At 45.7% G+C, this 27,076-nt stretch overlaps 2 protein-coding genes across 4 annotated transcripts in view; one reads left to right on the forward strand and one right to left on the reverse strand.

Moving 5' to 3' along the window:
* Nucleotides 1-15,984, forward strand: part of COL17A1 (collagen type XVII alpha 1 chain) — a 35,124-nt gene extending 19,140 nt beyond the window's left edge. The window contains exons 29-56 of the mRNA XM_067000503.1: nucleotides 144-179; nucleotides 557-628; nucleotides 987-1,013; nucleotides 1,705-1,740; nucleotides 2,318-2,353; nucleotides 2,572-2,652; nucleotides 3,545-3,580; nucleotides 4,316-4,396; nucleotides 5,180-5,233; nucleotides 5,353-5,394; nucleotides 6,217-6,279; nucleotides 6,439-6,498; nucleotides 7,009-7,035; nucleotides 7,122-7,163; nucleotides 7,322-7,378; nucleotides 7,649-7,696; nucleotides 8,127-8,240; nucleotides 8,498-8,635; nucleotides 9,234-9,317; nucleotides 10,330-10,458; nucleotides 10,949-11,038; nucleotides 11,601-11,705; nucleotides 11,953-12,105; nucleotides 12,931-13,350; nucleotides 13,540-13,680; nucleotides 14,266-14,328; nucleotides 14,561-14,632; nucleotides 14,837-15,984. Coding sequence (XP_066856604.1) covers nucleotides 144-179; nucleotides 557-628; nucleotides 987-1,013; nucleotides 1,705-1,740; nucleotides 2,318-2,353; nucleotides 2,572-2,652; nucleotides 3,545-3,580; nucleotides 4,316-4,396; nucleotides 5,180-5,233; nucleotides 5,353-5,394; nucleotides 6,217-6,279; nucleotides 6,439-6,498; nucleotides 7,009-7,035; nucleotides 7,122-7,163; nucleotides 7,322-7,378; nucleotides 7,649-7,696; nucleotides 8,127-8,240; nucleotides 8,498-8,635; nucleotides 9,234-9,317; nucleotides 10,330-10,458; nucleotides 10,949-11,038; nucleotides 11,601-11,705; nucleotides 11,953-12,105; nucleotides 12,931-13,350; nucleotides 13,540-13,680; nucleotides 14,266-14,328; nucleotides 14,561-14,632; nucleotides 14,837-14,886 — 2,357 coding nt within the window. The 3' untranslated portion in view covers nucleotides 14,887-15,984. The remainder of the gene's footprint in view (nucleotides 1-143; nucleotides 180-556; nucleotides 629-986; nucleotides 1,014-1,704; nucleotides 1,741-2,317; nucleotides 2,354-2,571; nucleotides 2,653-3,544; nucleotides 3,581-4,315; nucleotides 4,397-5,179; nucleotides 5,234-5,352; nucleotides 5,395-6,216; nucleotides 6,280-6,438; nucleotides 6,499-7,008; nucleotides 7,036-7,121; nucleotides 7,164-7,321; nucleotides 7,379-7,648; nucleotides 7,697-8,126; nucleotides 8,241-8,497; nucleotides 8,636-9,233; nucleotides 9,318-10,329; nucleotides 10,459-10,948; nucleotides 11,039-11,600; nucleotides 11,706-11,952; nucleotides 12,106-12,930; nucleotides 13,351-13,539; nucleotides 13,681-14,265; nucleotides 14,329-14,560; nucleotides 14,633-14,836) is intronic.
* Nucleotides 15,985-16,321: 337 nt separating this feature from the next.
* Nucleotides 16,322-27,076, reverse strand: part of SLK (STE20 like kinase) — a 48,806-nt gene continuing 38,051 nt past the window's right edge. For all 3 annotated transcript variants that reach the window (XM_048060368.2, XM_048060367.2, XM_048060369.2), the window contains 6 exons: nucleotides 26,162-26,291; nucleotides 25,793-25,917; nucleotides 25,038-25,226; nucleotides 23,418-23,543; nucleotides 21,702-21,815; nucleotides 16,322-21,266 (listed from right to left, as the gene is read on the reverse strand). In XM_048060368.2, coding sequence (XP_047916325.2) covers nucleotides 21,120-21,266; nucleotides 21,702-21,815; nucleotides 23,418-23,543; nucleotides 25,038-25,226; nucleotides 25,793-25,917; nucleotides 26,162-26,291 — 831 coding nt within the window. In that variant the 3' untranslated portion in view covers nucleotides 16,322-21,119. The remainder of the gene's footprint in view (nucleotides 21,267-21,701; nucleotides 21,816-23,417; nucleotides 23,544-25,037; nucleotides 25,227-25,792; nucleotides 25,918-26,161; nucleotides 26,292-27,076) is intronic.

The raw sequence follows: 27,076 nt of genomic DNA on the forward strand, positions 1-27,076 counted from the left end.
GTAACTGCAGCCAAGGTTTTATTCAGATGCAATAAGAAGAAAAGCCACTTCCTAGTGTTTAGGGCTGTGCTCCGCTTGGTAGAAGACTGGGCAGCTGTGGTACTATTTTACCAGTCTCTGAGAGTCTGTTTTTTTTTGGACAGGACAAGCTGGCCGTGATGGGAAGCCAGGTGAAAAAGGTAAGAGATTCCTCTGAGGTAGAAGAGCAGGTACTTTCTGATTTGTCAGGCAGTTGATTTGTAAAAAGGGTGGGAGAAGATGGCAGTTGATTCATGTCCTGGGACATGTCTCACTATCCCAGGAAAACTGTAGAGTCAACCTTGTAAGCATGGAACTGAGACATATAATGGAGCCGGCTGTAAATTTGTGACTGAATTGTTCTCACTGCAATTCTTTTCTGTCATGGGGGCTCACCTCCCAGACCCTGATGCTGAAATTGGTCATTTGGCTATGAAGATACAATGTATGGGATGGCTGGTGGCCAAGCTTGAATGGATTGGATTGGTAGATTATAAATCAGTGAGATATGGGTTGGTAACGGTGATTATATCCCCAGGTGAACCAGGTCTTATGGGAATGCCAGGAGCCCGAGGCCCTCCAGGACCTTCTGGAGATGCAGGAGAGCCAGGTAAAAGCATACAGAGAACAAAAATACATTTTTTCTTGGTCAGGAACACGTCTTTGTCAATAATTTCCAGTCTTATTCTGAAGTTAAGACTGGCAGAGGATCTCTGTAAAGTAAGACAGTGATAAAAGGAAAACACAAAGGGAATTTAGACCCTTGTGATCTCAGGATTGCACACACTGCAGGCCAGAACAGCAGTGCCAACATTCAGTTTACTTACCAGGTGCTAAGCTAACTTGCAGCACTTGTGGGCTGTGTGCTATAATTTCAAGCAAATGTAATCTTTTTTTCCTTGTCTGTCCTTCCCCCTGCCCAAAATTTGTTTAGATATCTTAGAATTTTTGCCCTTTTTTTCCCTCAGGTCTCACAGGACCCCAAGGACCTCCAGGTAGGTTTTTTCACCATGTTTAAGTTTATCAACGACACACTTTGATACGGGCAAAAACCCTTTGTAATTATCCCTCTGTACAACTCAGGGCTCCCAAAGTGATATTCCAATGTTTCTTCCTCTTCCTTGGCTTTTGAGACAGACTTTATGGTTGGTGCATAAGTTTTGAGGAATGCAGAGCCTTGGAGTGTTTGAAAGTTTGCCTCTGCCCAGAACATAATTTGCAACAAAGAATGTGTTTCAGTTCCCTATGTATCACTGAAAAATCCTTCTAATCAGTAGCAGAAACAGATGGGAGAGGTGGAAACAGAGGATGTGATGTTCTGCAAGCAGAAGTGGTTTGGGGGGCAAGTCACTGGGGCATTTAGCCAGGAGCCTCAGAACAGGGAGCAGTACCTGGGAGAAGTTATAGGCAAATCTAGTAAGCAGTGCCATCGTTCAGAGAGCAGTGGGAGAAGGGAGGCCCTAACCTCTGCCCAAGCACACTACCAGCTCAGTCTGCCATGAAACCCTCCACCTGCTGTCAGGGACCTTGTGAAGTAGGCATAACCTGCTTATAAATGCTGAAAGCCAGGTTCTTGAGTAGGAAGTTCCTTTTAAAAATCTACAAGAAAAACTCACTCGGGTACCTGAATAAAACAGAATAATATTTGTGCTACCTATTTAAAATTGTTTGTCTGCCTTATATCAGGACTTCCAGGGAACCCCGGCAGACCAGGGACTAAAGGTGAGTTTTGTTTCTTCCCTGATACTCTTTTTCTCTTAGTGCTTCATTTGAAGGAGGATTATCTGCTCTGCTGACCAGTCCCTGAATCAACAGTGGCATCTAGTGGCTTTAGGAAAGGAAGTTTTGTGGAACAGTTGGTAGCCGAAGCCTCCCTGAGCACACATGAGAGGCAGGGCACCCACTAAGGCACTCAGCATAGCTAGTTCTCCAGCTGAGAAAACCTTAGCAAACCTGGTTCTGCCCTGGGCATGTGAGTGTGATGCCTGGTGACTGCAGTGGAATCTGTGCACCTTCCTCAGATAATTCAAGGCCTGTTGTCTATTCTGACAGATGTGGTGCTTGGAAAGATCAGAGAGAACCTGGATTGTCTCTGGATTATATCTGTGGATTAGCTGGGCTCTGTTACTTCCTCCGCAGTCCTCCAGTGCTATGATTTCTCACACAAGAGATCAAGGGCAAAGAGATCAGGAATCACATGTTTAATAAGACAAATAAGACAATGTCATTGATACAGTGACAGATCTTTCCAAAAAAAAAAAAAAAAAGAAGTTCAACTTTTGTCTCTTTATTTTCTTAGGAGAACCTGGAGCTCCAGGCAAAGTCATCAGTGCTGGTATGTAGTGCTGTGAGAGTTCAAGCGCTTCTGCTTTTGGAAGGTTTTCTCTGTATTTGTTACGCATTCTAAACTCATCTTGACCATGTACCAGACCTGTACTGGGGACTCCCAGTGTTGCTATAGATGGTCAAATCATTCCTTAAAGTTAGATTTGTTGCACATTTGCTGCATGTGTGTGTTATGTATGCGTACAAGTGTATGTGTTTGTTTTTCAGAGGGTTCATCGACTATTGCTCTCCCAGGCCCCCCTGGCCCACCTGGCCCACCTGGCCCCACTGGACCCCCCGGTGTTCCAGGTGAGGAAGCTGCTTCTCTGCAGTGTTTTTTGCAGGCAGCTTGCATTCATTGCTGTGTATCTAGTTATTAATTTAACATTTGATGTTTATTGTCCCTGCCAGGCAGCCCCATCTGTGAGGCAGGATTGCTCAGGCTGTTTAGATACTCATGGTCCTCACCCTTCCCTGCAGGAAGACCAAGATCTCAGGCTGCATTAGGGAGACAGGGCCCTAAAGAAAGGAGAAATGGGATACAATCACAATGATGCAGGACAGAAGGAAGGGCTGGGAAAACGAAGAAACTGGGAAGACTATTGTTATCTCTTGATGAGTACAAACTAGAGACAGGCCAAATTCAGCAACTCAAATCAAGCTCTTTTGCCTCTCAGTAAAGCACGTGTGTGTCTAATCCGTCTCCTCACACCAGAACCGAAATTATTAAGTGCTTTTGGTTTTTTTTTTTTTTTTTTTTTTTTTTTTTAGAGTCTTAACTGTGAACTCAAGACAGCAGAAAGACCACTCTTAGGTCATACTCTGCGCTCTAGCACACTGGTGTCAGGCAGCAAAGTTTCTGGTTCTCGTGGCACTTCTGTGCCTGTCCCACCTGTGTAGCTGACGCTAATCCTGGAGCTGATTTGGTAGAACTAGCCTTTGCAGTGGGGAATGCAAGAGGAGGGTTAGACCAATTGCATCTCTGTGGTGGTCAGTGCCATTCTGGTTATTTCCCCAGTCTGAGAGGCACCAAGCTCTTTAATGAATTCTTACCCCATAGCAATTCCATTTACTTGAGCAGACAAATACATTATTTGATAGCCTCTGTTCTTATAAAGGACCTATTGATTCTCTTCTGCTACTATAAAATAGAACAAGGAAAATCTAATGCAATCTGTTTTTTTTTTTCCTTTGAAACCAGGTCCTGTTGGGCCAGCTGGTCTCCCTGGACAGCAAGGTACCATTCTTCATCTGCCCTGGTTCTGCTCCTTAAGAGAACTGAATTCATTAGTTTTCTTTTGTTTCTAGTCTCTCAGCCCTTGGCACAATCTCAGTCACTTTTGTTTGCAGATTTGTTCCTTTCAGTTAATTTTGCTGCATTATTGAGCTTAATTAATCTTTTAAAGAATTTCCATTCTTCCTTTTTTTTTCCTTCCCAAGGGAAGGAGAGGATAGTAAGAGCCAGTGTGATGTGGAAGCTGCAAATGTCTTTTTCTCCTCTTGTTGTTTTTTTCTTTTTTTTTTCTGTAAACTGACATTTTTAAGGCACTTCTCAAATGCAGTTGCCTTTCTGTGGTATGGGATATAGCTCAGCTGTATACCTCCTGCTATTCTGAAAGATGTAAGAACAAACTACAGCCAAATTAGTAATAATGTCACTGAAACCACTGCCAATTAGGCAGACATCTGTTTGGAAAGGCCTGAGCAGAGCTGACTCTCCTAAGAACCTTTCTTAGCTGGTTTTCTATGGTCCTTTTAGGGCAAACTGTGCAGTAATTTCCACATTTGAGCCCGGTGTCCCTCAGAGCCAGGGACTGAGTTCAGGCTCCCAGTTCACATAAGCAAAATCTGAACCCATAGTCAGGGAGATGAGGATTAGGTACAAAATGTCACCCTCTCTCAGTTAACTAATTTGCTTTCTCTCTCTCTCTCTCTCTTTTTTTTTTTTTTTTTTCCTTTTTTCCTGAAAAAGGTCCACGGGGTGAGAAAGGATCCCCAGGTGAAGCTGTGGTAGAAACTATCAGGACAGAAGTCTCGTCACTGGCATCTCAGAGTAAGTGGGCCTGGCTTTCCACTCGTTCCTTTGGAGAGCTGCTGGAGGCCCTGAGGCTGCTCACAGCCAACAGGAGGTGCCTCTACCTCCTTCCCCTCAGCAGGCCATAGGACAAGTGTGTGTGCATGTGTTTGGTGGTGGTACAACAATACCAGCCGCTTCTTTTGCCCTGCTTATCATCCGTGCATCCCAAAGTGCTTTCAAAAAGAGTTAGATGGCACCAGGCCCATGTCACTGAGAGGAAAACTGAGGAGTGGTGGTTAGTGAACAGTCCTCAGCAGGAGAGATGGTCACAGAGCTGTGGGGTCTCAGTCTGGCCTTTCAGACACTGTGTTTGCACAGGGCAGTTCCCTGAGTAGTATGAACATGGAGCCATCTGTAAGGGGAGAACTGGTTTAAAAGGGCACGTTAATTTGAGCAACAAGGATAGAAGAAAATCGGAATCTCTCAGCAAATTAGAGGACGAATTCACAGGAGGAAAATGCTATGTCAGGATGGGAATAAGTAGGGCAGAACAGAATGGTTTAGCAGTGTCCTGAAGAAAGTACCTGCTTGCTCTGTGCAAAGCTAGATGTGTAATGCACTTACAGTCAGTATTCTCAGGGTCTGGGACCTCTGTAAGCGTGCAGAGGAGGCAAGGCAGAGGACAGCACAGAGTCACACTTGCCTTGGGTCCACCATTGACTGCAGGAGCTTCTATCAGCAACATAACAAGTGTTTCCACAGCTGCAGTAGCTTCACAGCAACAAGTTTTTCCTTTTTGTCTGTGTTTCATTTGCACAGTGATGGCAGATTTACAAGGGCGAGCAGGACCACCAGGTCCCCCTGGACCACCAGGTATGTAATATAGCAGAGTTCAGCACGTAAGCAGGGGCACGGAGACACACTCGGCATGCTTCTGGAGTGTGCAGCTGGCCATGTAAACACCCTCTAACACCCGTTTCTTTCATCATTAGGTGAATCTGTGCAGGGACCCCCTGGACCTCGTGGCCCACCAGGTAAGAGCTTGTTTCTCTGAAACAATCCTGTAAAGTGAGATATTTTTTTTAGTGCCTCTGTCCTGCACTTTGCAGTATGCCAGACAGGATTTTGGATATGCTGGGAGTTGTTAGGACTGACTTCACTGGAAGCAGGATTTCACATAGTGGGTTCCTATTAATACAGTTTCACTGCAATATAGTTTCACAGCAGTGAGATGCTGCCCAAGGGAGCAGATTTTGCTTGGGCAAAGGTTTGCTAGACAGACTAGTAAGTCATAAGTCATGCTTCTTGGGAAGACGCTCAATGTTCTCAAATCCCCAAAGGAAACAACTGAAAACAATTCCGTATTTAATTCTTGCTTGTCCAGCTTTAACTTCCAGCTGGGGACAGATGTAGCAGCTCTGACCGTGAGGAATATGTCCACACTCCACTTCCTGTAGCAAAGTGATAGCTTACCTTCCACAGCCAGAAGAGAGGACATGCAGGAGGGCGTGAGACAGGAGCATAACCCCATTCCTGGCTTTCTGCTCAGTAGCAAAGGGGAGCAGGTCAGGCATGTGACCATATGAACCTTCCCTCTTAATGCAGCAAAGGCCAGCTGGGATAGGCACGCTGCACCACAAAGAGGGGAATTTCTCTGTCCTGCATCTGCTATAGCGGCAAACGATAATGAAAAGGAGCTAAAGGGGATAGATACACACAGAAAATAATGACACTATCTTATACTTGGAAAATTTTGAGTTATCTAGATGGCTGGAGGTGGAGGAGCTCTGACATGCGTTTGCTCACATTACTGAGGCTCACTTTTTCTGAAGCTTGTTTGTGTCCCTTTTCCATAGGAGAGGGATTGCCAGGACCTCCAGGCCCACCAGGGAGACCGGGATCTTCTATGTCCACCTCAGGTAGGCTCTTCCCACTTACTCCCTCACCTGTGCCCTGGGAATGTCCTGCCTGTTGTGGTTCCAGAGAGCATACCCTTGGTTTTGAACAGGTAAAACCAAAGGAAACTTGTATCATGTTCTGTTAGATGTCATGAAGAAACATTTTTGTTTCAATTACAGAAACATTCCTCACAGGCCCACCGGGTCCACCAGGTCCACCAGGCCCGAAGGGAGACCAAGGTGAGTCCTTACCAAGATTCTGAATGGATCTCAGCACCACAGACTGAAAAGAAAGAAGAAAGGGCTTGGATGCAGAAACTCTCCTGCCTTTCTGTGGCTGTAGGAGAGCTGGCACAGTGGTCACTAAGTAGTACTCCTGCCTGCTTCAGTAAAAACAGTCAGTTGTTGAAGAAATTTATTAATCTCCAGTACTGATGTCAAGGCAATTGCTGTGTTCAGAGCCCAGCTTTGCAAGCCCAGGATTCAGGAGCATTCAAAACTTCAGATTTCCCATTAAAGAGGAACAATCTTTTTGCAAAATAGAACATGGACTTGGTCACTCAGTGCAAGGAGGTGGCCATGTTAAGCATAGCTCAGCTCTCACTTGGTAGGAAAAGAAGGGATCTAATCTGGTTCCCCATTCCCTGCAAATTAAAGACCAGGAGACAGTTCTGCAGTTTGGGCTGGGTTGCTGTTGCAGATCAGAGCAAAACAGATGTTAACGATGTTCCTCTGCTCCCCTGTTTGCAGGTGAACCAGGTCCACGAGGATTCACAGGTAAGAAAGCTTCCAGGGGATGTCACTGGGGTGCAGTGTAGCTTGTTTGTGTATATGACTGCTCCTCCATTCTGTGTCCCATGCAGGAGAACCAGGTGAACCTGGCCTTCCAGGATTCTCCTCCCATGGTAAGTCTGTACCTCTTTTCCTCCTTTAAATTCATTGTCCATAAGCAGATGACGGGGGTCAAAATCCTGTTCTATCCTAACTCAGTTTTGGTGGAGCCAGGATTTTGTCCACACCTTTTATTCCTTTGAATCTCTAACTGTCCTTTGGCAATTGGCAGGTGGTACAGTCACCATGCAGGGACCTCCAGGCCCACCAGGCCCGCCAGGACCCAAAGGTGAAGTTAAAAATCTTCCTTCTTTCTTTGCTGGTGGCCTTACACAGCTGTGTTGGGTTGGCACTAAAGGGTGGAGCAGCATGCTCCTTTGGGAATTGGGGCTGTTCCCACCCCTGCCTTTTCAGGCACAGCAGAACTGGGACAGTTGAGTTTCTCCAAGGGCTAGGTGGTGGCCTCTCTGCCAACATGTAGCTCAGCTGTTTTACAAACCAAGGATGCAGCATGCAATGAAACCCATGATAACTCTGTCTCCTTCACTCTGTTTTCCAGGTGATGCAGGTGTCCCAGGCGCTCCTGGCATCCCAGGAGCATCTCGAGGTAAGAAGCTATCATTGCTCTGATGCTACAAGGAAATGTTGACATTCCCGTCTGGGACTGGGAGCAGCAGGGCAGTGGGGTTAGCCTAATGAGTCTGAGTGCTTTTTGGCTCTCCATCCACATTTCTGCCCAGCATTGTTCTCAGTGCACAAACTGAGCAGGTCTGTCAGTACGAAACCAGGGAAATCTCTGGATTCAGCCCTGCCCATCTGCATAGGCTGAATTGTAAGATGCCAAATGAATTAAAGACACACTACCTAATAGCCCATGCTTAGAGCGTGTTTGGAGTTAGAAGGGGAGCCACTGACTGCATAGGTCATTCCCAAAACTCTTCCCAGACCTGTGGGAAGGGCTTAATGCAAGCTCAATGCTTAGATTGCTTGGTCTAGTGCAGCCATGCCAAAAACATTCCTTGCAATGATTTCTGTAGGTGGATCCAGACAAATTCAGGGACCCCCAGGTCCTCCCGGCCCACCTGGTCCTCCTGGCCCAGGTGGAAGTTCATCTCAAGAGATCCAGCAGTATGTCACTGACTACCTGAAAAGTGAGTATGACTGGGCTTTGCTGCAGGTCAGCAGGTGCATGCCTGTCTTTCTTTTGCTCCCTGAGCCCCTTGTCACTGTTAGAAGCAGCAGCCTTATTTTTGTTGAATATTATGAAGTACTGTTGCCCACTGTGGCCTCTGCAGAACTGTTCTTCTGTGGCCCTGCTTTTTCCCTAGGGGGAAAGGGTCCAATAATCGTGCATATGGCCATCATCTTCCCTCTAATGATGTAAGCATATCTTGGGCATCCCACCTAGGTGACAACGTAAGGCATTATTTGACCGGTGCCCAAGGCCCACCAGGCCCTCCAGGCCCACCCGGGATCATCACCACTGCAGATGGGAATAGCTTGGATTATGCAGAGCTGGCTACCCGGGTTATGAGCTATATGACAAGTAAGCACCCTATTCCTGTGCTGGTAAGCTCTGTGAGTACCAAATCACACTCTCTGCTGAGCTTGTGCAACACCTGGAAGACCAGAACCTCAGGAGAGACAACAGTTTTTAAGCAGCAGCCCCTTAAAGCCTGACTTTTTGCATGTCTTAGCCTAGGACTCCACACAGCTGAAGTGGCCTCTGAGCCTTCTCTCATTTTAATTCTTAGATTAACTGATAGTTGCTGTTTAAGCAGTCTCACATTAAACATCAGCCGTTGGACCCTGTAACGTCCCCAAGCCCCACCAAGAGGTGGCTGTATTTGGTGTACATGGTCTCAGATATTCTGGGTCTGTCTTGTCTTCTTGGAGCCCTCCTAAAGCAGATGAAATTCCCCAAACTTTTGGAAGCATCTTGGAATCTCAGAGGAGAACAGAGACCACATTGCTGTGGAAATGACCAAGCTGTGTGAGACTGCAGCTGACTTGTGGTGCTCTCCATGGGAAGCCCATTCCACCAGTTAAACTGGATTAATTCAGCTTTCCTGTGTCCCTGCCTGACCCCTCTTCACCTGCTACCTCCTCTTAATCTTGCCTGACAGAACATTTTTATTCCACAGGCTCTTCAGACCGTTATCAGTCATACGTCAGTTCAGTCTCAACTACATCAGTTTTGTATCAAGAACTTTTGGACATGCTGCAGAGTAAGTGACCCTGAAGAGAAACATGGGAGATGGGGATGAAGCATCCCAGCAGCCTGGAGGTCTGCCCTTCCCTCTAGTCTCCTGCCTCCAGCTGGAGTTAGCAGCAGCTGTTTTGGAGGGCTAAGGCATGCCGTAGGTGCTGCTGAGTGACCTGCAGTGTCTCCTTCCAAGTCCTTTGGAGACAGATTTATGTCTTGTACTGGAGAGATTGCATGCTTTCCAGAAGCTATATTTTCTCATCTGGTTTGCTTTTCACACCCACTGCTATAACTGTGCAGTTTCTGACTCTCTCCCTTCCCGTTTCCTCTTTGGCTCTCTGGGACATCTGTCTGCATCACTTCTCTTCAGGATTTCCCCACAGTTTCTCTGTCTCCCACGAAAGCCTGTGGCTTTACTTTCCAGTTCCCCCACTCTCTTAAGGTTTCCCATTTCTTCTTGCCCACCCCAAAGCCTCACTGTGCCTTTGTTCTTAAGGTGGGCAGGATACCCAGCTCTGTATTCTTTCCTCCACACACTGCTATTGTGGGCTGATCGACAGATAAATCACTGGGATGTCGTTTTGCTGTACGTGGAGGTATGGATGATGCTGGCCTACACTTCATTCTGGTGGGGAGTCAATCCAATTCCACATTCCAGACAGACAAATAGCTGCTGAAATGCCACAACGCTCAGCTTGGTCTTTACCAGCCGAGTCACCCTTGCTTCCCTTTACCCAAGATGTTGTTCAGGGTGTCCTGAAGACACAGAGCACAAGGAGGTCCCTTTGGCTATCCAAATTGTCATTCTCCTGGGACCACCGGTTCTGGGAGGTTCCCTGTCCTGTCACAAATGTGTCTGACTCCATACAGAGGGCAGATCACACTCAGAAAAGGAGTGGCAGGGGAAAGGAGCTTTGCATCCATAGGTTTGGGTCATCTCTCTAGTGGTGAGGTCTCAACTCAGCTGAGAACCCCTCACACCTGGCTTCTTTAAAGCAGCTGGACAGTCTTAAAGAAGTGTCTTTCATTTCCAGGAGAAGAGATTCGTCAGTATCTGATTGGACCCCAGGGCCCACCGGGGCCTCCCGGACCAGGAGGAGATGGAGTGTCTCTGTCACTGGATTATGATGAGTTGACCAGACGGTTTATCAGCTATTTGTCAAGTAATGGTCTTTTTAGTGTGTATTTCCCTCTATTCTCTTGTGAGCTGACTAAAAAGCTCATGCAGTCGATGAAAACTTTTCCAGTGTTGACTGAGTGAATCCCTAAGTACAGAGACGTCCTCGCAGAGATTGTGAGAGACTTGGAATAGAACAAAGATACCTTGTGACTAAGGCATTATCCACAGACACTAGGAATGAGTTCTTGCTTTGCTAAGAACTGAGGTGAGGGCCATCACCTCACCTTAGCCATCTTAGGAGTCCCATCAATGTCTTCAATTTCCTTTATCTTCCTGTTCTGTCTGGGTCTGTGGCCAGGATGTATTTCACCGGGGAGGAGTTGATCTATGCCCACTTTGTGTCAAGGCAGCCCAAGCGATGAACTTGCAGCAGCCCTTCTGCACTGCCTGCGAGCGAGCCCGGCAGCCTATCTGCTCCCACTGCACAGCCCCTTTTGGTAACGTGTTATTGGTGGATCTGTTTGATTTTGCAGGTTCTGGGATGAGCATTGGGCTCCCTGGACCACCTGGGCCTCCGGGGACACCTGGCATATCGTACAGTGACCTAGCAGCATACCTGCGAAGTAAGCCAACTTTGTGACTCCCATGCCACAGGTTCCTCACACCCCCAGCAGCTTTTTACAGGCTCAGTCACACTAACAAAGCTCAGTACATGAGGGCACTGCCACAGGGGTCCCTACCACCACCCCCTATCTGCAAAGGACTCATTTGTAAGTGCAGAACTTTTCCTTTTGGCTGTCACCACAAATAGCCCTCCACAAAACTGCAGTGATCCCCTCTGCCTCAGTTAAAGCCCTGAAGGCCTCCTGGGCAATGCCAGAGTGGCAGCAGCAAAGTGCTGTTCTTGGGCATGGGTCTGGAGGAGCAATTTTTCTTCTCAAACTCTGTAGACTAAAGGAGCTTCTTAGGACACTTTTTAAAAGTCTATTTAAACATATGGACCTCTGCACTCTCTGGGGTCTCCACTCAGGGAAGTGGGCTGCACCAGGAAGGCTGCACTATATGGTGCTGGGGAGAAAAAAGTACCTCAGGCTTGGTTTTAGTTGGCATTACTATATCGTCAGGGAAAGTTCATCAGAATTGCAGAGGGTTGAGTAACATCTCATCTTCCCTTGTGTCTTGCAGACTCCGAATTCAGTGGTCTCGTTGGTCCCCCTGGGCCTCCAGGGCCTCCAGGGATCCCTGGATCACCCGGCGCCTCTCTGGAGGACATCTCTGCTTACCTACAAAGTAAAGCACCTGGGTTTCTCACAGCTGGCAGGGAGATTCTGGTTGGAGGTGCTGGGGGGAACTGAGCCTGAGATTTGGCTTACTGGGACACGTGACTGCCCACTGGGAACCAGGTCACTTGAAAAAATCTCATCACTGTCAGCTGGAAAGGGCTGGAATCCGGGGTTGGAACCTTTAAACTTACAAGATTCCTAGATGTGCAATTTTCTTGTCCTCTCACTGTAAGTCATTCTTCCTCTCTCTCAAGATGTGGGATACTCTTCCATCTCCGGAGTGCAGGGCCCACCTGGCCCGCCGGGCCCTCCAGGGCCACCAGGCTTCTCGGGAACCGGGCTCCTGTCCTACGCTGACATCACCAACAGCGACGAGTTCAGGAGCGAGCTGATCCAGTACCTGAAGAGTAAGGGGACAGCGTCCATCCCGCACACAGCCCGGGCCCTGCTCTGCCTGCGTGGGCTGCTGGCTCTGTAGCAGCCTTCTTTGAGGAGGCGCTGGAGCAACACCACTTATCCCTGCAGGCTCACCCCAACGCTTCCCTTACAGGCTGTAGGGAAGTCGGCTTCACCCCATAGGCCTGTCTCCTCTCAGTCCAGCTGCAAGGCCAAAGTCCTTGTTGTGAGCCTAAAGGAACAGGCACTGGGCAGTTCCAAATGCCCTGCACTGAACAGCGAGCCGTTAGTAAGGTCACCTGCAGACTCTTGCCATTGGAAAAGTGTTTTCTTTGACAAACCCCTTCCTACAGAGAAAATGATGAGATGTGGGATTTGGAGGGCAACTGAGCCAGCTGTGAGGCAGCACTGGTCTGAGCTGTCATGCTGGCAGGTCACCCAGGGCAGACTTTTAACGACGAGAGGGTGCCCTCGCTTTTGGGAGCCTGGGCACAGAAGGCTCTTTTGGCAGTGGTGCCGTCCTCGGCCTGAGAGGAGTGCACCCATCTGCAAAACCATTGGGCAGGTTTCCGAATGGAGCACCCAAAACCTGTGGGAGAGATGGGGAGGAGGAGGAGGAGGGTGCCATGCCTCCATTTTCCCATCTGTAGAGATCAGGATTGATGCATGTGCCGGCTGCCTGAGGCACGGCAGTGGAGGTGGGACACTGCAGTGACTGGCAGGACAGTGTCACACTCCAGTTTTCATTCAGGTGGTAGCATAGGGCACCTGTGGAGCTGGGGCGGCAGGTATCCCTGTGTCCCCGAAGTCCCCTCAGTGCCTCTTGTATTTTGCAGGTGACGAAGTTCGAAGCTACATCTCGGGACCGCCCGGGCCCCCTGGGCCGCGGGGACCACCAGGACCCAAAGGAGATAGTGGTGTGGTGGCTGGATCTCTGGCATCAGTGTATGGCGAGTCGCTGGCTTCTGAGCGCTCGCATGGAGGATCCCTTGGTGCTGAGGGCTCCCATGGAGCGTCACTGGGCACAGGCAGCTCCTACGGCAGCTCCATGAGCAGCATGTCATCGTACAGCGCTTCCATGGGCAGCGAGGGCTCTTACGGTGCCTCCACGGGTAGTGATGGCTCTTTTGATGGCTTGCTGGCAGCTGAGGAGTCCCACAGGAGATCAGCAGGTTCAGGCAGGTCTTACAGCAACTCCTTCTCTGGATCCCTGGATTACAACGAGCTGGCGCGCCACGTGTCAGAGAACCTGCAGAGTGAGTGGGACGCCTCCTTCTCAGCCTCCCTGTCCCAGCCCAACTCCCAAGGCCCTGTACATGCTGCCACCCCATTCCCTCACCCCGTTCCCTTCCCTCACCCTTCCTGCTGCCCTCAGCTATCCCTAACATCCTCCCGCCTCAGCATCCAGCCACAGCTCCTTTCAAACAACGTCTTTATCTCCTCAGGCCGAGGTATCCTCCAGGACCTGATGTCTTACACTGGACAGGGGCCACCAGGTCCCCCAGGTCCTCCTGGTCCTCCTGGAATCAGCAGGGTCTTTGCAGCCTATGGCAATGTCACTGAGGACCTTATGGACTTCTTCAGAGGTAAGTGACATTGACCTGGTGTTCCTGGGCTCACGCATATGAGGTCTCTCCAGCCTCTTGTAGCGTTAACAATCCTTTCACCCTTGCATGCTGAAGAAATATAATCACGATGCAAAGCTGGAGGCAGGTGGTCTTTCCATCCCCTTCCTTCCTTGCGGGTCTCATCATTAGGAAGGACATGAGGCTTTTCCACTACTTGTAGGAAACTTACCCCAAACCCTAAAGACCACTGTGCTTGCAAGTCCTGTGGTCCATTTTAAGCTGGTTGGGCTGGCACACGTAGGGCAAAACGAGAGAGCTGCTGCCCACTGCTCTCACATTGCACGGGCCAGCTCCAGCCCTGGTGACAGCCAGGACACTTGGGAGGGTGGCAGAGCAGTGCTGGTGACGTGAGGTCACAGCCTACCCCTGGGACTTTGTTGGGACCAAAACCATTTATGAAAAACCTGCTCCTGCTCTGTCTAATCCCATCTAACCTAGAGCAATGGCCGTCCAGTGTGACTCGGTGCTTCTCTAGGCGAACACAGAGTCCTTTGCAGGTGGTTTGTCCTGCTCACTCATGCTCACCTTCATTCTCCTCTCCAGCACATGGAACCGTCCAGGGGCCACCTGGTGAGAAAGGCGAGCGGGGTTACCCCGGACCCAAAGGTAAGGCTTGCCACCCCTTCCCTCTCACGCCCTCTAATGCCAGTGCCTCCCTGCTGCCTGGGAAGCAGCGCCGCGTCCGGCAGGGCGGTTGGCACTGGGCTGCTCTCGGGGTCACAGCCCCCCTGCAGGCCCTCAGCCCAAGCACCCTCCTCACCTGGTCTCCCTTCCCCTGCCTGGCCCTGGTTGCAGACCGCTCATGCTCAGGGACAAACTCGGTCTTCTCATCCTTCAGGTGACCCTGGACCGATGGGCCCGCCAGGACGCCATGGGCAAAGGGGACCCAAAGGAGAGAAAGGCGAGAAAGGTAGGGCCGTCTGCACCCCCAGGAGAGCGGGGTGGGCTTGTGAGGGACTGGAGGATCCCCCAGACACCAGCCCAGCTCTGGGAACTGCTGGAGAACTGACACAGCAAGTGTTGGGTTTTTGTTGTTGTTTAAGGTGTTTTTTTTTTTTTTTTTTTTTTCCCCCCTGTGAATGCTTCACCCGCCTTTCACCTTCCTTGTCCCCAGGTGAACAAGTATACGTTGGCAGAAGAAAAAGAAGAAGTGTTGGGGTTTAAGGAACGAGCCAACTCAGTTCTGCACTGGGCAGCATTCCTAGCAGCCCACAGAGAATCTGTGTGGATCTTCACTGCCTTACTGCTAACATGTCCTTGCCAGTAAGCTAACTACTTAGACTCGATAGTTCGGTGTTGCTGCTGAGGTTTGAATGGCTCTGTTATGTGTCCAGCACGGCCCTGATATGGGTGTTTGCTCCTGTTGTGAATGTGTGCCTTAGTGCCCTGACCTCCCGGGGTGTGCATCTGGGGACTGACCAGGGCTCCCCGGCCCAGCCAGCCCAGGCTTCTTGTGTTACTCCCGCCTATGTAAAAAAACTATCATTGTTTTTAATCAACTATCCAAGTATTCAGCAAAAAAGAAAAAAGAATTCCTTCCCCACCAAACAACTTGTTCAGAGCTCAGATTCAGACAAAAAGTGCTGTAGGAAGCTCTGGGACAGCTTTCTGAGTGCCCCAGGGCTTCTCCAGGTGCTCGCTGTGCCGGCCGCAGGCACGAGGACCTGGTGAAGCAGGCACAGGCAGTGCTGAGTGGGGTCCTGGCTCAGGGGTATCTGGGAAGGGGCGTGGAGCACTGGTCCCCCAAACACTGCCCCCCATCAGGTGCTGAGCCCAGAGAGAGAAAGGCCGGGCCTGGCTGGGCGCTGTCTTCCCCACCCAGCTGCCCACGGTGCTGGTGCTTGCCCTGCTGCCCCTGTAGTGCCTTCAGACCCCTGGCGTCAGCACCTGCTGTCACCCCGGCCTGTGACCTGCTTTAAAAAGTGATTCCCTCCCAGCCCTTCAGTTTTACAATGTGCTGGCACTCCGTGTGCACTAACCCTGCTCCTGGGCCTGCTTCTTTTGACAAATTCCCTACAGGCCAGGCTCAGGCAGCACACGGGGCTCTCCCTGTACCTCGCAGGGAGCCCGGTCCTCGTGCTTTGCAGTGCCTCACAGCAGCATGGCGGGGAGTGGGGGGGCATGCACAGGGACAGAACCGAAGCACTTTTGTTAAGCAATTTGTTAACTCCTAAAAAATATTTTTGTATTCTATTTTTTAAACATTAGGAAAAAATAACTTTTTAATGTAAACACCCCAATTAAAGTGTATTTTACACCCCGCATGTGCCTATCAGTGTCACGTTGGGCAGGCAATGCCAGAATCAGTGGTTGTGGCAGACAGCGTGTGGTTGGAGCGGCTGAGGGCTGCTCTTTTGCTTCTCATCACCCATACACGACAGGAGCAGGCAGCGAGTTCTTTCTTGGTATGGCAGGTTTTCTGTCAAGTTATTGGGGGTCTCTGCACATTGCCACCACCATCGCCTTGCTTGCAGTGAGGCACTACGCGTCACGGGATTTCAGTGCTGGGGAGGCAGCCCGAATTTGGAGTGAATTTGGAATTCACTCACAGCTCCCTTGTATTTCAGGCAAGTATTCCAAGAACAAAACAGAGGCCATCTCAGCAAACTGTGATTTTTATTGTATTTACAGCAGAATTATTACAATATTCTACAGAAAGCCATGAAATCAAATTACTTTTAAAAACAAGACCAAAAAAAAACACACACAAAAAAACAAAAGAACTGTTGTATGGCTGCTACTGCAAATTTATTTCCATGAGCTGTACATACAGAGATCCTTAGCCAACTATTTATCCATCTCCTGATTTTTGGTTGCTTCCTGTAAGGCAAAAATAACTTGGTTTGTTAACACAAAACATTCAACAAATTGCTCGGACAACGTGAGGATGGAGCTGCCGTGGATTTCCAGGCTTTATGACAGAACAAACAGCGCTCTGCCTGGCTTGCTTACAGAGAACGGGGCAGGACAGAGCAACTGCTCGGTTTCACTGGATGGCTCTAGAATGTCCAGTTTCTGCTCTTTCCACCCTTTCAGCCTGGGTGACTGATGATCAGGGAGAAAGGGGCTTTACCTAGCATGGAAACTGTGGAAGATATTTCATAAGATCAGAGCAACTTGGGGCTCAGTAACTCCCTTCTGCTTTCAGTGCAGAGAAATGTGTGAGCCCTTGCTTAGTTACTGGTTTAAGCACGTTTTAGCTTAAGAGGGTTTCTGCTTCCCTCTGGACCCGCTGACTGCCCTTGGGCCAGGAGTGCAGTAGTTACAGAAACGAAGGACAAGGACTGACGCAAGAAAAAGAGGCTGAAAAACAAATAAAAGCTCTGCAAACAGCATCACCTTCCTAGCTAGAGAAGTGCTATGAAGTTTTCTCCCTTTCCCTCCCTTTTTCTGTTCTGATCCTTTGTAAGACTAAGAAATGTGCCAGGGCATCCTGGCTTGTCTGGGACTGAGGAAGGTTAACTCTCTCTGACCTCATTTCGGGTCTGCTATCAATTAGAAGTCAGGGACTGGGAAACACATGTGGACACATCAACACAAGGAAGGTTCTCCAAGATCTTGATCAGCTCTTGAAGTAAAATGACAGGGCTGTAAATGCTAACATGCAAAGCAGAAAGTTATCCAGGTGGTGGCCAGCATCCGGGCTCCTCCTTGCCCTGAGCTCCAATGACTGTGGCACCACTGTCTTCATTTTGCTGCCATAAAAGACATTTTTACATTGTGGCCTGAGGAAAGCAACTACACTACTGTTTTGTTTGGCTCTATCAGACTCTAACTTCATTAAGGTGCTAAAGTTCCTATGTATTCATTAAGAAAAAAATCCTGTTCCCTGTAGATATAACAAAAGGTCTCTGGGATAGAAGAATCATTTTTTAAATATCTGGCTTGCTGGCTCTTAAGCCACGTTGGGTACTGAACAAAGTCCTGTGAAGAATCACCGAGTGAACGCCCGCGGTCAGGACACCATGGGTCAGAGTGGTGGTACCAACAGCTGCAACGCTGCCCCCTCTCACTTGGAGCTTCTAAAGGAAATCCTTTAACAATAAATTAGCGTAAATCTAGTCAACCATAGAAGTAACCTCCACACCATAGTTTTTCATGCCACACTTGCTTCTTACGCATTCAGCAGAGAACTTGAAAGAAAGAACCGTGGTGTCCTGTGGGAAACAGAGAGCAGCACACGTGCTGGAATATTCCCTCTTCACCCAAGTAACAGCGAAGTTTAAACTAATTTAAGTTTAAAAAAGATTGGTCATCCAAAGATCTGCCTGGTCCACCTGCAGGGCCGCACTGGCAGAGAATTACAAGGCGCTGGGAGCAGCTGAGCTCCCGTAACTGTCAGGGTGTGAGAAGAACTGCTGACTCCTCTACTTACAATGCCCCATCCCAAGAAAGCTAACTTGGCAAGTGCTGAAATCTGCTTTCAGAGCTGATTAAAAAACTGTGAGGTCTGAATCCGTCAGAGGCCATGAGCTTGCATGGAGATATTTTTCTTGTCCAAACCAACTGTAAATAGAGGATCAGAGAACAATGCAGTGCATTGTAGTGCACGTGCTGTAGTGCCTTTGTTCATCTTCCTGCAGCCAGCAGCTATGATGTAAAACGAAGGTGAGCACGAATCAGTATTTGCTCAGCTTCTGAGGGGCACGTAGAGAAAATGAGATCTGCCAGAAACTCAGCAAGCAAGCACATTGTTTTGACTACAGAAAATACACCTAACTACCTTTGAGACAGAGCTTCCACCATTTATTAAAGGGATTATGTGACACGTGATAGGACAGAGATTGGATTTTATATCTCAGAAGATCTCTTCCAGGCCAATGCAAGACTAAATCTATTTGAATTGGATTTTCTGACAGTGCTCTAAGAGCATACACCTCCTCTCTCATGTTCCACAATGCTGATAAAATGCTGGTTTTCAATCTAAACGTGTAAGTACCTATGTTAGTTCCTGTTATCCCAGAAAAGTGGATTTTCACACCAGATATCAATTCTCAGCACAGTTACAAGACTGCAGCTGCATAACAGTGCTCTGCAGCTCCAGACATGGCCATGGACTCGCTAAGGCTTCGGATTGCTACATTCAGTCCCTCCCTTCACCACACAACTCAGGCATTTGTACAATTTACAGTGAGGTCAGATTGCAGGAGCTTGTGGGAAAAGGATCTTCAAATTAAAGATTTACCAGATGTAGACAGAGGTAACCACTATGCCAATATATATTAGCAAGTTATCACTGAAACTGCCGAAAATGTAAGAAGATTAACGTTTCTCCGAGAATTTAATGTGGATAAAGGCAGCGATAATCCAGAAGAGGAAATCTGCCTGCCATGTTTACTCTCCAAATAAATCACTGAGCCTGCTCCATACAAAATTGCAAACAAATTCTGTTAAATACAAAGATGAAAATTACTTAACGTTATTTTAGTAACAGTCAATTTATGATGGTGGAACTTAAAGGAAAGGCCTTCAGAGTCTTTTTTCACCCTACTGAACAAACAACTTAAAGAACTTTGCATTTAGCAACAGATAACATTCTAGAGATAATGATATGTGAATTTACAATGGTACACAATACACATTTATATAATAAAATGCCAGAAATTAAGGCTAGCTATTAAAGTAATTATGCTATCAAAAAGTTACAAAATTTAAATTAAAACATGCATTTTCCAACTGCTTTTACTGTGCTGTAAATTTTAAATGTCTTCACTGAGAAGGTATAGTTTCAACATCCAAGGATTTCAGCATCCAAGATTTCAACCACATCTGATTAAAGTCCTATGTTAATTTGAGTCCATACACATGCATCGATACTGTTCCCATGAAATGAACATCGTGTAAATGTTCACCAGTCTCACATTTAATGCAAGCTAGCAAAACAAAACCAACGGTTGCAGTTGATGCCCAAAGAGACTACAAAGTTAGGCCTCAAATAACAGAAAACAAATACTATTTTACAAATTTAACGCCAGCATACCAAAGTACAGCTTATAATACTGTCTTGATATGACTCGAACCATCAAAAGGAGTGCAGTACAAGTGACCTAATACACTCTTCCTTCCCTACCAGCTATATGAGAAACATTTCAGATTTTTTCCACTGCAGATCAGTCAGGTAAATAACTTATTTTACATCTATGAACTTAAAAAATAAAAACCGTCTATGTTAGTACATGGCAACACAAAAGCAAAAAACCAGCTTCATTAAGTATTTTGTCTATATATTTAACTTAAATCTTTCTATAAAATAAAATGACTAAAACAAACAAAAAAAATCAAGTTAACATTTCCAACCAAATCAGACTCCTGCCATGGTTATCCATAAATACAACCACCCTCCTCCACTTCTCCCATGGAGTTTCAATGAACAGGCTTTGGTAAGAACAGAAGGATGGCTCTACCCATTCCAGGTACAGTTAGAGCGACCACGTGCGTCTCGCACAATGCTTCCTAAAAAATACATTCTACAGCTTTTCAATTTGTAGAACTAACCACCTGTAATAGCTAAGGAAAACAACAAACTGTGCATTTTAAAGTTAGCATTTCTTTCACCTTTACATATTTTAGTGCAAAATATTTTAGGGTGAGGATTTACAACAAAAATGGCAGTAGCAGCAAGAAATCTTCTGTTTTGTACAGTAACAACAATGCAAAGGAGTTTTATTTTGTTTTTGTTTCATAAGTGACAAATACTACCCTGTTGCCAGGATTAGCATACCTAAGTGTTTCAGGCACTGTATTAATTAAACTAGCACCCCATTTCATTATGGAACTAATGGACAAAATATGTAATGGAGATCAGCTCAGTTTAATTTATGCCAGAGGTTTCTTTTTTTAAAGAAGTTGCAAAGGTTTTTACTGTTACCAACCATATTTAAACACAAGGGTTCATTTTTTATGATTATTGGCATGTTCTGAGCGATTAGTTTCAGTCCTCACTATGAAGACACGGCTCAACACTACCATTTTAAACCTCTTGTGGCAGTTTCAGTTGTGGAATTCTCTTGTGTAGAAATGACACACTTAAAAACACAGTAGCAGAACTTATACAGTTTAAATGTTCACATAAGAAACCTTTTTTTTGTGATGAGAAAGATTATAATTCATATTTTAGGCTTACTTAAAGTCAAAACCATAGATAACATACTTTTTGAGACTGAGATAAAAAAAACATTCTTGAAACATCTGAAGGACATCACATTACCATTATACACCAACTCCTTTTCTCTTTTCTTCCATTCGAAGTAGTAAAAAAAAATGAATGATCGTGACACTGATTGTCTCCACCGAAAACAAAAAGTGCCAGGTCTTTTGATGTACTCCACAGATTAGATCAGGTTAGACAATGAAGGTGAAGAACTCCAAATATGAAAAACCTACAGCAGTTCCCAGAGTTACGACCCAGTGGAGTGAAGGCTGGGGATTGGATAGAATTTGGAAATCCGGCTTTGTGTTGAAGGGTTAAGGCATTCAGATTCTCCAGTCATTTTAAAGAAAACTTCCTGCTCTTGCAGTTTTCTGGCAAATTCTTCTTCCAGTGTCTAAAACCAAGATCAGATTGTTATATGAATACAAGGCAAAGGAAGTACAAGAAGCCTGTTCTACTGCTGACATGGTCTGATACAACATCTTAAAAAAATGAACAAACAAAACAAACAACTACCACCACCACCCTCTCTATTTGTTACTTCGCACTCTTTTTTTAATATCCTATTGGCTTCTGAAATAGAGTCCTAAAACAGATTTACTCCAGCTAAGAGGTTTTATACGCAAATATGCACACACGCCCTGCAAGAGGACCACGGGAAGAGGCTGATAATGTGAGCCTTTTTTGTTGCATATATTTTAACTTATAAGTGAACTATAGCAGTTTTGTATAGTAGCGCAATTCTCCTCCTCTGCAAAATTTTTTATATGATCTGTATTTGCTAGGTTTAACACTTAATTATATTCCAATTCAAACTGCTCCAATTTACCTTTTTTCTTGGTCTCAATTTCTCTCTCCATTCCTTCAGTTCTTGGCTGTGCTCTTCATCCAGCTCTTTTAGCTTCTGAGTCTCATGCTCAACCAGTAGATGGCATTTTTCATTCTTAAAACAAGATAAAGATAATCCTTGTCAAACTAATTCAGATTAGACAACTTAATATTTATATAGTGACATATGTTGTCCTAATTCTTTTTAATTAGCTTACTAGCCTGTGTAAACAGTGACGCACATAATTACAAGATAAAAGTTTGTTACGGGCCTGCATTATCAAGACCTGATCTGCCATCAGAACCAATTGAGATAAGAAATACTTGTAAATCTAAACACGCTGCTGAGTACCATTCAGAGAGCAGCCCACAGGGTTGCTCCAAACTGTGGTCACTGATTAATAACGCCACCCAAGGTCATGCAGCAATTCTGCTTTGCTTTCTAAAGCCAGTTTGTGTAATTTATTAAAATAAATTACATTAAAAAGGAGGTAGTGTGTTGATTTTTTATTGGAAGAATACTTCCAAACCTTTGGAAGAATACTTCCAATACTTCAACTCCTGGTGAGAGTTGAAGGAGTTGAGACTAACAAATGGGGTCTAGCTAGACAGAAACGTTCTTGCACAAAGCAGCCTCAGAATCGCCCTGTAACAAGGATAATCAAACCACATGCAAGTTTCACATTCCTTTAAGTTATACACGTGTTTGTTTAGCTTCCAGGGGCCTTTTGAAGCATGGCAAGAATACAGTTTAGCATTTGGCTGCAACAAATCTTTAATATTAAGGAGCAGTTGGCAACTGCAGTTTCTAAAGCACTTTTTGTCTATGACTCCAGTCTCTATACTCTGATGCAGAGTATGAAAGCACAGGAACAAAAATGACAAGCACTTGGCTAGTCCTGAGTGCAGCTAAGGGCCAACTTCTCTTGATGTGGCTCAGAGTAGCCCTAATCTGCTTGATTTTGCTTTAGCTGAAAGTCTCACGCAGACTCCCACAGTACTTGGGGATTTGCTGGGGTGTATTAGTAGTAGCGCAGCCAGGGACTGTTTTCACCAGATGAAAGAAAGCAATCAGTAGAAGTAGCTTCACTGGCCACTGGAAGACAGAACCTCTCTCTATACAAAGGTGATCAGCAGGTGATCATTTAATGCATTAAAACTGCCTGGTGTCCCTGAAGCAGAGAAAAAGCAGACATCATGGAAAAGGATGCCTGGCCTTCAGTATGCAGAACCTACTTCTACAAAACACATACAAAAAACGGCAACATTGAATTCCTCACTGCAAGAAGAGCATTCCTTCTAAATAGCTTCAAAAAGCTCAAAAATTGCAGCCTGCACTTTGCAAAGACTACCTTACTCCATGCCTCCTGGGCAATGCCTGTTGCTGCCTACCTCTGTTCTGATTAATGACATTTGAGCAAAAGTGGGTTAAAAGGAGACGTTGCCTACACAGAACAGCACTGGGAACTTGGTAAATATTCTAGGAGTTATCATCTGCTTATGGCTCATGCTCTTCTTATGTGTAAAACGATTTCTTATTAATTGATGTTAGGTTCTGAGTCTGGTTAAACAGTATCTCGCAGGCCTTTGAAAGCAACGTTGAGAAAATCCATGTGAATCAGTAAAAATGCAGGAAAAGATGTTTCTGCTTCGCCTGTGCCTGTTATTAACGTGAATCTTCCCACTGAACGTTCATTTAATGTCATCTATTTTTAACCTGTAACTGATGCAGTTCTCTGATGTTTGCTTCACACTGCAACTGAAGGTCCCGCATTTGATTTTCATGTTTCTGATGCTGAGCCAGTCTCTCATTTTTCTGTCTCTTCTCTTCTTGAACTGCAAACTAAAATTAAAAAGGTGATTTGTATTGTGCCTCTATAGACAACAGTTTACATGAGTCAAAAGATGTTTAAAACAGAACAAGTATAAACACCATACAGTATTAGTGAATTGAATGGTTTTAAGATACATGAATATTGACTGTATTTTTATTTTATTTTTGAACTCCTACAAATGGAATGGCCTCACAGTTTTGTCCACCATGTCATTTCTCTGCACTCTAATCTCTCCATAAAGCACAGCACATTTCACTTTCAGACACCTGAAGTTAACTCCCTCTGAAGCTAAGTGACACAAAGTGTTGCTACAAGTCTTGGTTAAGGTTGATGTTAAGCAGTAAGGGAGCTACTTCCTAGGTTTTACATCCCAGATTTTTCTTTTTATCCTTCCATTGCTCATCATATGAAAACCATGATCTGGGACTTCTGTGCATAAAGCAAGTCTCTAAACCTTCACAACGTTTGCTTTTAAAGGATGACTGAATACCTACAGTTTTAATTCAAGAGCTCACTAAAATCAAATATTCTTAGAAATACTTACACTTCATGGAGTCACAGAACGGTCGAGGTTCGAAGGGACCTCTGAAGACTCTCTAGTCTAACCCCGCCCTGCTCAGAGCAGGGTCAGAGCAGGCAGCTCAGGTCTGTGTCCAGCTAGGTTCTGTGCATCTCCACAACCTCTCCAGGCAACCTGCTCCATTGTCTGACCACCCTCACAGTGAATTTTTTCCTCATTCTTAAGTTATACACTTACATTGACTTATATAAAACTATTTCAGTTTGTGCCGACTGCCTCTCATCCTGTCACTGGGCTCCACTGAGAAGAATGTGGCTCTCCCTTCCCTCCTCCCTCCCATCACACATTTATACATACGACTAAGATCCTCCTGAGCCTTCTCTTCTCCAGACTGAAGCGTCCCACAAGTTCAGCCTCTCCTGTTATACCATGATCCACCCATCCCTTAACCATCACCACGGCCCTTGGCTAGACTTGCTACATTAAGCCCGTGTCTGTCTTGCACTGGGGAGCCCAGGACAGGACCCAAGATACATCTCAAGTGAAAAGGGGATGATGACCTCCTCCGGCCTGCCAGCAGCACTCCTCCTCACGCAGCCCAGGATGCTGTTGGCCTTCTTTGCCACAAGGGCACACTGTTGGCTCACATTCAACTCATCCATCGGGACCCCTGGGGCCTTTTCAGCAAAGCTGCATTCATGGTGGTCAATGCCCAGCACATGCCGTTGCCTACAATTATTCCTCCCGAGGTACAGAACTTGGAATTTGCCTTTGCTGAACTTCATGAGGTCATCTCTGCCCAATTCTCCATCTTGTACAGGTCATTCTGCATGGATGGGTCTGGTGACATTCATCAACCTAGTTTTGTACCATCTGCAAGCTTGCTGAGAGTGCATTCTGGCCCGTCACCACACTTAACATTTACATCACATCACATTTACATCACATCAAGATTTTACACTACTAAAATCGTTTTTATTACCTGCTTAATTTTTTCACGATCTTGGTCTGGAGAGGCTAATGAATTGATTCTTAAACTTTTCTTAAACATAGCCATTCGAGTCTTTGCTTCACTTCGTTGGATTTTTGGCAGTCTGGCTCTTTCCTGAGTTTGCTTGTTCTTTAACTCCTCAATAAGGCGTTGATTATATCTCTGCATTTGTTCCGTTTCCTAAAACATTAACCACATGGAAATGTTACAGAATACCTGTTATTTTATAACTTTTACATCATTTCATCAATAAGCATGTTGTTTGAGCGTTTCTTTCAGTAGAAACCAGTGGCCCTGCCCTAGTGGTAGGGCTGGGGTGGATCAAGTCTTCCATTTATTCCAGGGAGCTCTGGATCATGCCCAACCCATACAAAGTTATTTAATGATCTAAGAAATATGGACATGTATTACCAGTTGTAACCAGTACAACTTCTGAATTACATTTTTTAAATGTCTCTGCTATTTGAAAGGAGAAACTTTAGTGGAACTGAACCTTCACTCTTGAAGTTGTAAAGTTACAGTCTGGTTTAGATTTCCAAGATTTGAACTACTCTATTTAAGGTTTATTTGTTTTTCAGTACAAAGCACAGAACATATACAGCATGGAAATACCTGCACAGGTATTGCCTAGGCAAGCGAAGAGCTACATGAAGAGATCACAAGTCTAAAATTTATTGTAAATCAAGTCAATATAAAATACATGTGTGATTTAATACACAAAATAAAGTGTTAAAGTCAACACTAACTTTTTCATGCCTCTTAAGCAGCTGGTGCCTCTGCATGAAGTACTGATCCTTGAGCTGCTGTTTGAGGAGTTGGTGTTTCTCTTGTAGATGTCGCTCCTCCAGCTCCCAGATTGCAGCTTCACGAGCTGGAAAAAACATAGGCTGGTTTAGGAAGTGCAATACAATAATTCTGAATCCACCTGTAAGTGGATGTTCAGAAGTAGCCTACAGCTGCATTTTAAGAGCAAAGCTTTTCTATAGCACGTGTTTTTATTATGGTTCCATATTAGTCATGAGGGCATCTGATTTCAGAAGTTTCAGACAGACTATTGTTTTATTAAGATGCAACACAAATATCTGTCTTTAAGGAGAGAGTCTGATGCTGAATACCTCTCATGAGCTGCTGTTTGTTGTTAAGGCAATCGCGTTCAATAGTGGCTAGTTCTGTCTTCTGCTGCTGAATTATTTTCTTTAGAGATGCGTCCAGTTCTTGTTGCTGCTTCTGCACAAATTCCTGCTCCTGGTGAAAACCAATAGAAATAAATTAAATTTTGTTCTTCTAGCCACATTACAGTTTAATGAAATTCCCAGTTCTGTGTTATATATACACAAAAACAAATACAGCTAAGAAAATTTGAGCTAACATGCCTCGTGCTATAGAACTATGCATCTCTTGTATTTTCTATGCAGAGAGTAAAGAATATTTTTAATAATTAAATACTTTCAGAAATAAGAACAAAGGCAACAGACTAACCAATCATCTGCAAATCATTCCATCTCATCTCTCCTCAAAACAAACTGCAGGTTCAAAGCTAGTGAAGACAAACATGCTCAATATAGAGTTGATCTCAGTATATCAAATGTTACGGATTCATGGATGTCAGAAAAAAAGCATTTATGATCATTTTGCTTTGGGTTATTAAGTAAAGCCTATTTATTTATACGTTGGGTTTCAGATTTGTATCTCTATCTCAAGTGCTTCATCCTGTCATGAACTCGAGTGGTTTATCTTGTCATGAATGCCAAGTTACTGATGGAGGTTTGGAATCCCGTCAGGCTGCCATGAAGACTCCCAATGGCTTTTGTGGGAATTGTGTCCTGCAGGACTTAGAGACTCGGTGCACCAGAGCTGACCTGGCTCCTTACAAAAAGTGATACGCCTGCCATCTGTGTGATGCGGTCCCCGTATCACCTGCATCTTCCTCTTATCTAGGGTATCCCAGTCTGTGGCATCACGTTACAAAGAACAGGTACTAGTAGGAAGGCCCCACCACACCCCGAGGACATGCTGTTGCATTTCTTCTC

The sequence above is a fragment of the Anser cygnoides genome, chromosome 7 (genome assembly GCF_040182565.1).
Source record: "Anser cygnoides isolate HZ-2024a breed goose chromosome 7, Taihu_goose_T2T_genome, whole genome shotgun sequence".
NCBI classification, from domain to species: domain Eukaryota; kingdom Metazoa; phylum Chordata; class Aves; order Anseriformes; family Anatidae; genus Anser; species Anser cygnoides.